Here is an 8839-nt window from a genome sequence, read left to right as displayed (position 1 = left end):
AGATCAAGGCAAAGCCAACCGTGCGGACTCCTGGCGTTCCGCCCGGCCCTCGCCCCCCACGGGGACATGCGCTGGCCTGCCTCGGGACGCCGGCCCGCGAGCCCGGCGACGTGCTGTTTCCATCCCCTCGCGGAGCGGGTGGGGCCCGCAGCTCCTAGAACGGAGAAATCCTGAAGATCGAGAAACGGAAAAAGAAAAAAGTCTCCACCAAGCGCCCCCGTGAGCGCAGGGCCGGCCCCGCCCTCCCCTTCCAGCTTCTCCTCCAGTCACCGACCGGCGGCGGGGGGCCGCGGAGGGAGGAAGCGGCGGCGCGGCCCGGAGGCGGGGACGAGCGCTCGGGTCCCCGCGGCCGCAGTGGCGCGGGCTCCGCGGAGGCAGCGCGGGGCGTGGGGCGCGGTGGGTCAGGCCACCCCCTCCGCGCGCGGCCCGTGGCGGCTTTTCAGAGGGAGGGGGAGGGAGGCGGACGCGACCAGGACTCGACGTCGACAACCGCACCGCCCGCGATGGGAAGTGTCTTATAAAGCCGCCGCCGGGCCGGACAGACCGACTTTTGTCGCGGCGGCGCCCGGATCGCGGGCAGCACCGGGAGTGCGCGCAGAGACCGGGCAGACGCGGGAAGACTCCTGCAGCTCCGGCAGCCCCAGGACAGACCTCAGACCCCAGTACGACCCCGGCTGGGGACAGACCCCTGCTGGGGACCGACCCAGGTCGACTCCAGTCTCGCATAGACGCGGGTCCCTGCGGATCCCGGCCCTTGACGCACTCGAGACCAGACGCACCCGGCCGGACCCCAGCTCCAAACAGACCCCCGGCGCGGGCGCGCCTCCTGCCGGCGGGCGGGCAGGCAGGGGCCGAGGGCGCCCCCGGCGGCCAGGGCATGCCAGGCCCGCGGTATGGCCTCGGCGGTGTTTGAGGGCACGTCGCTTGTGAACATGTTCGTGCGCGGCTGCTGGGTGAACGGCATTCGCAGGCTCATCGTCAGCCGGCGCGGCGACGAGGAGGAGTTCTTCGAGATCCGCACGGAGTGGTCGGACCGCAGCGTGCTCTACTTGCACCGCAGCTTTGCCGACCTAGGCCGCCTGTGGCAGCGCCTCCGCGACGCCTTCCCCGAGGACCGGCCCGAGCTGGCGCGCGGGCCGCTGCGGCAAGGTGTGGGGCTGCAGAGCACCGGGCAGGGGTTGGGCTGGGAGGACCGGGAGGTGGGGAGGGGGCACGTCGTGGCGAGGCAAGGCGGTGAAGTCAGCAGGGAAGAATAACTTAAACCGATGATGCGTCTTCCCGCTCTGTTGCCGGCGGGACAGGGGACACTTAGACTTGGGGCTTCTAAAAGAAGGACGCCAGGGCAGACCTAGCGCCAGCCCTGGAGCCAGGAGGCACTCACTCCTGAGGGAGAAATGAGATGAGATGGGAAAGGGGCCGAGGCCGGCAGACGGGTCCCCTGTCTCCAAGGACAAGTCACTTCTGAGGAAGTCACGGTCTGATCACTACTCAGCCCTAGCCCCCTAGGCTGGAGCGATGACCCCATACCTCCACCCTCGGAAGAGCCAGTCGGTGGCAGAAGGAGGGTTGGGGAAGTGTTTGGAAACAATTAAAGCGTGTCCGAATTGGGGATGGAGACGGCTGGGACAGCTGCCTCTGAGTCGTTCCCGGGGAGACCGCGCCTCCTTTTCCCTGGGAGTCAGCTGAGCTGGAGTGCGAGGTGCCACGCAGCAGCCCTTTCACCCCTCCCCAAGAGGGGGCCGCCCCGCCTGCGGCTGCATGGACAGCACAGGGTCCCCACCCCAGGCCTGAGTCCACATTCCGGTTTGATTAGCTGCGGCCGCCTCCTCCCTGGCCTTGTGACTAGTCCGGCTTGGCCAGGACGCTTGTTTTCAGAAACTGGTGGCTTCCCTTTTCCTACTGCCAGAAAGGGGGCTGGAAAAGGGGAAGAAGCAAGAAAGAGAGGGGCTGAAGTTGAGTAGGTTGGAGACATGAGGGCAGAGAAGACGTGAGTTGTGTGGTCACTTGAGTCGTCTTCCAAGCAAAGACCCCTGGCAGCTGAGGTGAAGTTACCTGAGCTGGGCAGCCAGCACAGGTCTCTTTGGCTGCCTGTCTGGCTGAGGTCTGGAGATAACCTCTATTTTCCCCTGGCAATAGGCCCCACCCCATGTGTGAATTATGTGGATAATTAGCTCAGTTCTCATGACAAGTCCTCTGGCAGACACATCACTTGGAAAGGCTCCCAAAGTCAACCCTGGGTGAGAAAACCTGCCTCTCCACTTCTCTTTGCTTCCCAGATTCTTACATGTGTAACTGTTTTTGAATTGGAGTATTATTTCAAGTATGGAAACAGATTTCTTTGAATTTGCTATTTATTATAACATTTGTAATTCAACAAATGAATGCCAATTGAAAAAAGGATGATGAAGGAACAGCAGTGTATTCAGTGACTTTTTCTGGAACAAGGCAGGCCATAAACAAATGGGACTTCCTGAGTCTTACTCACTCTGGCCAGGTGTCTGAGCTCAGCTGTGACCCCAGGCAGACTGGTGGGAATCCAGCTCTTCCCTGTGACTTAGTACTGACTGCCAGTGTCTTTTGCAAAGATTAAAATGCATGATAAAGTGCCTGACAATAGTAAACCCTTGGTAAATACCAGTTGTTTTCATTACTGCCAGCATTAGCTATTTCTGGCTAGGGTGGCTGCTCCAGGTGGTGGGGAAAGGGGTGTGGCTTCATTGTGGAGGCCCAGATGAAAACACCTTCCCAGGAGCAGAAGGTAGGTGAGTGGGGGCAATTTGCCTTGTCATTACACATGTCCCAGCATTGCATGGGGTCGATTTGTGCTGGGGTCAGTTCCTGGAATGGAGTGTCTCTGCAGAGTGACTAAAGAAATATTTAGGAAGTGGTTGATTATCATGAAGAAAAATAAGAAGGTTTGTGATAGCTGCCTTTACCTTTTAAAAAGGGAACAAAAGTCAGAAATGGGGATTGGAGGCCAAGGTGATAGGACTGGCAGAGGGCGGTTAGGTTGAGGACCAGTTACCGGATGTAAAGGACTTCCTGACAACCTGCCATGTAACTGTTGGAACTGTTGCTGAGGCTGATGGTGACCTGTTTGGTGGGGGCCTCTTGTAAGGACCAGCCCACAGCTCCCTAGAGGGGTTGAAGAGAGGCCCAGAGGAGGAGTAACCTTCAACCCTGTCTCCCTTCCAGTCCTTGGTCTCTGCTTGGAGGCAAGCTGGGTCTGCCCCAGTTCCACCAGAGTTTTGTTGTACCACACCAGGGAAGTCCCTAAATTGTTTGCTAAGCAAGGTATATCACAGAATTAGAAAAGTAGATTCTTCCTTTTTCTCATGGAGATTTATTATTTGCATAGAAAGATTATCAGAATTTGCAAACTATAAACACCAAAAGGCAACCAGATGCGTGTATTGTATTGGCAATGCCAGCTTCTCTCCCTATAATTTCTCTGTTAAGATTCTCTGGTCTATATTTGTTGAAATTTCTGGGCTGTGTTAAATTTGCAGTCTCTGGTTTCATGAAAAAGCTTGGAGAGGAAATCTGAGTTCTGAGCTTTGCTGGCAACAAGCTGGTAGCTCTCATCAGTGTTTGGCTACACATTCTCAGACGGTATGGAAGCTTTGGTCCCCTGCTTTGCATTTTTGAATCTGTGTGCAATTAAAATGATGTGGAGCCCTTTTTCTTGGTTCCTCAAATATTGCAGTGGGGGGAGAGTGTGCATTTGGAGACAATTATACTTTTTGTCCTTTGCATACTCTGGAGTCATGCTTGGTAGCAATCCGTGGGCCCTTGATGACACATCTGCAGGGATATTAACCCCAGTATGGGATGGAGATTCAATGCTCACCAGCTTCCCTTCCTGGCCTTTTATTTGGGTAAAGTAGGGCAAGGCCTCTTCCTTGGAATCTGGGCCTCTCACCAGATCCTAACCCTCTTCTTGACTTGAGTCTAATACCTCTTCCTTTCTAGTCCCCCAGCCCTAGTGGAGGGAGGTAGCTACTTATCTCTGGATTCACAAGATAATTCCCTGCACTCTAGCACCAGTAAGGGCCAGGCCTTGAACTTAAATCTCCTCTATGCAGTACCTAACAGGGTTCAGGGTTTCCTCCCTGGAGCATGATCAAGTTCTCTTACCTTATTTCCATCTCTCACATTTAGGAAAATTTGGGATTTAGAACATCACCATGCAATATTTATTCATTGAGTGAGTTTTTTTTTTTTTTTTTTTTTTTTAACTATTTTGGTCCTTTTAAAATCATACCTGTTTCAGGCCTGTCACCTTTGAGCTGGCCTGGTCACATTTGCTGCAGCAGATTCTATTTCTAAGTAGTTGGGTGATCTTCAATACTTGGGAATTATACCATCAACATTTTGATTTTACATTCATTCATTCAATCAAATATCTGCTGAGTGCCTACCGAGTGCCAGGCTCAGGTGCTTTGGACAATGAAATGAAAAGACCACCCTCCCCACCCCCGCCCTCATGATTTTTATATTCTGATTGGAAGAAATCCAATAATAAACAAGATCAACAAGTGGATAAAATATGTTAAATAGTGATAAATGTTCAGAAAGAAAATAAATAAGCCAAGAAAGGGCTATGACTTTAGGGGAAGGGGAGGGGCTCAGCTTTCAGGATGGTCTGGGACTAATGACCTTTGAGTGACCTTTGAGTAGACACTTGAAGGAAAGAAGGGAGCAAGCCAGTGGATATCTAGATAGGGCACCCAGGTAGAGTGAGAGCCAGTGCAGAGGCCCTGAGTCCCATGTGTGCCTGTTGGGTTTGAGTAGTGAGTCTCTACAGCATGTGCAGTAGAGAGCATGGTCTGGGAGTGAGGAAGATTGCAGTCAGACTTGGGCTCCTATTCAGAGGTAGCCACCCTCCCTGGAGGGCTCTGAGCAGATGACTGATTCCATCTCAGGTGAACTCAGATGGCTGGGCTGAGAAGGACACTGAGCTGGACAAGAGGGAGACACTGAGACAGGCAAAGAGGTACCGAGCCTGGGGTCAGGCGCAGCAGAGCCAGTCTAGAAGGTGTTAAACTGGTTGGTCTGGAAGAGGGAGGCACAGGAGCCATTGAGGGACCACAGGTCCCGTGTGAGCAGCCTCAGGATGAGCCCAGAGTGTTGATTCTGGGACGTGGAACTGTCATGAGCTGGTGTGGGCAGGAGGTGCCTCAGGAGCTTGGCTTGGAATTAGCATTTAGCATGTTTTCCAAGTAAGTTCTGTAACGTTAGCCAGTGTGTGGTGCTCATGTACTCCTCTCGGTTCCCCTCATTTCATGCTGACAGATCTCACACTGCCCCAGGTGACACATGAGTTACCTTGCCAGTTGTAGAAGAGCCAGCCAGGGACTTATGTGGATGGATCTGAGCTTGCTGCCAGGTTGTGCTCACTTCTCACCAGATCTTAAAGGAGAAACTCACTTCTGCTTCCCCGTCAGAAGTCACTGTGAACCCACTGGCAGCATCCGGCTGCCCTTGCACTTCCCCCAGCAACATGGGCACCCTACCCTTTAAAAATGTCTGGGCCAGATATTTCTGTGCTTTTTGTTTTTGCTTTTTCTTCTTTTTATTGTGGTGCTGGGGATTGAACCCAGGTGTGCTCTACCTCTGAGCTATACCCCTAACCCTTTAAAAAAAAAGTTTTAAGACACAGTTTCATGAAGCTGCCCTGACTGGCATCAAACCTGCGCTCCTCCTGCCTCGGCCTCCCAAATAACGGGGATTATAGGCGTGCAGCCCTGCGCTCGGTTGTGCCGTTTTGATGGATATATTCCCAGGGTCCAAAGATGTTCCTGCATTGTGAATAGTTAAAATAGGGGCAGAGTCGAAGTTCTGGTGAGCCCTGGTTGTACCAAGCAGTTTATCCAGTGCCTGTTGAGTTTGGCACCTCTACTGGAGTTTAGCATGCAGGCAAGTGACACTCAGGGGAGAGACTTGGGAGGCTGCACAGACTTGGGAGAACCTGAGCCCAGGGCTCATTTTCTCTGAGGGGCATCAGTAACAGATGTCCACGCCATGACCTCCTCCCCTGGGCAGTCGCAGCCTGGAGACAGTAGATAGGAGGGTACGTTGCTATCAGTTGTTGGCACAGAAAGACTTTTATTCTCATTTATTTATTTAGCGGGGCTGAGGAGTGAACACAGGGTCTTGTGCAGGCTAAGCTGGTGCTTTACCACTGAGCTATACCCCAGCCCCTTTTATTGGTGTTTTTGTTCACAGAAGGTATCCAGTAGCTGGTTTTGGTTGTTACCCCTAAGAATATTGTTCCTTTCTCAAGTAACAGGCCTGAGAAGCCCCTAGTGCCCTTGATGTGAACTCTCTCCTTGATGATGTGAAGGGCAGGGAGGGAGTGTGAGGCCCAGGGCTCTGTACTCCCTTCTTTCCTTGTATGATACCATGTCACTGAAGCACATACCCACAGTGACCCTCCTCCACACAGACCCCTCCAGCCCCTGCCCTCTTCTTATCCCACCCGCCAAGCTGAGTGATGGTGGTGGACAAAACATGGTTACTCTTTTGCTAACTCACACTTGCAGGTTTTCTCCCCATTCATTTTAAGAACAAAAGTCTTAATTATCCTTTGCTGACATGTAATTTAGAATCAAGTTGGAAAGACACGAAGAGCAGCACCTGGACAGAGGGGGGAAGGGAGGAGGGGGAAGGCACTTTTACACACAGTGTCTCCTAGTCCCTGCAGTCACCTTTCCTGCCTCCTGTGTAAGCATGTCCAGGCTCTGTGAGATTGAGTGGCAAACCAGGGTTATAGCCAGGTGATGGTGGAAGAAGTCAGGCTTGGGGGTCCCCTGCCTGGGGACTCAGCCAAGTGACGGTCAGGTTCTGGTCGAAAGCACTGGCTTTGGACACACATAGGCGGGTATTTGGATACCGGCTCTGCCACCTGCTCCTTGCTGAGTGACTTCAGCAAGTTGCTCAGGGCTCCAGGCCCTGTGGATACAAGAGTAATAATGGTATCTGCATGGCATGTTTGTTAAGAGTCCTGCTAATCTGTAATAGCCACAAAGTGCCTAGCACCTACTGGACCCATGTGAGTTGTTGGCCTTGAACTCGGGCTGTCCACCCTTTGCCCTGGCACAGGCAGTGTCCCTGATGACAGCCTCTTAGAGGGAGAGTGAGGGAGTGAAGTGTCCTGCAGGACTGACCCACCCGTGTGCCAGCCTGCTGTTCCCTACAAAACCTTCTGCAGCTGTGGCCACCCCCATCCTTCAAGGATATCCCTGCCTGGACTAAGGGGAGCACTCACAAAGGAGGGTCACCACCCTACCTTGTTGGGACCCTCATGGATTGACTCAGGGCTTTATTGGTTCAGAAACTAGAATTTGGTGCTTGCCTGTGAGCTGGGCTTGAGTTACTGTGGTATCCTGGAGCCAATGTGTCGTTAACCCCAAGAAATAGAATTGCCAGATACATAGAGCTCTTGTGGCCAAAACTTACATAGGAAGCTGTGGTCCCCTTAGCCCTCTGGGAAAACCCTTAATGGGTTCTACCTTGGCTCCCCCCGCCTCTCACCTCTGCCATCTGCTCACCTGCCATCCTCTTCCTTCCAGGAGTGGGGCATGCCCTGCTGTGTTTGCTTAGGACCTGGAGTCCACCTCCTAGGTGACACTGTATGGTCAGTGTTGGCCTCCTGTCCACCTTCCTGGTGAGCAGGAACACACGGGGGAGGCAGGGATCCTGCCTGTCTTGGTGGCTGTGTTGTGGAAGCTCCTGATGGCCTGATGGGTGAGCCCCACAGATGGGTGTGTGAATGAACCAGTGCTTCCTTCCTATTTGGATGGGTCGCTGCTTTTCATGTCTTAAGACACACTGGCCAACTGAATGGCTTTTTAAAAACACTCTAAGTCTAACGTTTCGAGTGGTAATTTTGCTTTTGATGGGGAGAATAATGAAGAGGCCCATTGAGGAAGAATTAAGGAGAGAGCATAGTAAAAATCAGAAAATTCAAGTCAGACATGTTTTTTTTTTTTTTTTCCCAGTTCATGAATTGACTTACTCAAAGAGGCCACTCCCCAGAGCAGGAAGCTGTCCTGGAGGGGAAGGAAGTACAACTTCCTCTTTCAGGGTTCTCCGGAAGTTTTACTTCATCTCCACCTCTTCTGTCTCTTCCCTCTGCATTCTCTGCCCAGCTCTTCATTCTTGGGAAGAATGTAGAGCAGAATCGACCCTCGACCCCGATTGATCGTTCCCCAATACTGTGCAAGGGGAGCCACAGTGGAGGGGTGAACCAGCCCGCCAGTGTCCCCTTGTGAGTGAGTGAGGGGGAGCAGGGTCTTGCCCTGGTCAACACTGCCAGGTGCACTGCTCTTGCTCTGCAGTTACACACTGGGACACCGCTGTGGGAAGCAGGTGGGACCCCATACTGAAGGGTGTGGCCATTTTCTGGGATAATAGAACTTCCTCTGGAATGCTTCAGTCATGCAAACTAGGAGCTCCTCATTCCTTACTCCCTGCAGTCTGGAGTGTTAACTACCTGGTTAGAAAGGTGGGGGTTGACTATATAGCTCAGTATTTGAGTGAGCACTTGCCTGCATGCTTGAGTCCCTCAGTTTGATCGCTAGTACCAGTACCACCCTCCCCTGCAAAAAAGGGAAAAAAAATATGTAGGAATACTAAAAGTTTTCCTAAAAAAATTAAAATATTGTGTTTCCAAACTTTGTATTACACTTTCAATAGTGTATATCCAGGGCTGGGGGTGTAGCTTAGTGGGAGAGTGCTTGCCAATCCTGTTTGAAACCTTGAGTTTGATCTCTAGAATTGAAAAAAAAAAAAAGATAGAGATATATATTCTTTTGGGGGGATTGATTAACCATGT

At 52.5% G+C, this 8839-nt stretch overlaps 1 protein-coding gene across 1 annotated transcript in view; it reads left to right on the top strand.

The window, feature by feature from the left end:
* The first annotated feature begins 342 nt into the window (after positions 1-342).
* Positions 343-8839, top strand: part of Pxdc1 (PX domain containing 1) — a 28829-nt gene continuing 20332 nt past the window's right edge. The window contains exon 1 of the mRNA XM_026407120.2: positions 343-1149. Within this exon, the coding sequence (XP_026262905.1) occupies positions 894-1149 (256 nt within the window). The 5' untranslated portion in view covers positions 343-893. The remainder of the gene's footprint in view (positions 1150-8839) is intronic.

Source organism: Urocitellus parryii, chromosome 8 (assembly GCF_045843805.1).
Source record: "Urocitellus parryii isolate mUroPar1 chromosome 8, mUroPar1.hap1, whole genome shotgun sequence".
Taxonomy (NCBI): domain Eukaryota; kingdom Metazoa; phylum Chordata; class Mammalia; order Rodentia; family Sciuridae; genus Urocitellus; species Urocitellus parryii.
This window is presented reverse-complemented; position numbering and strand designations above follow the sequence as displayed.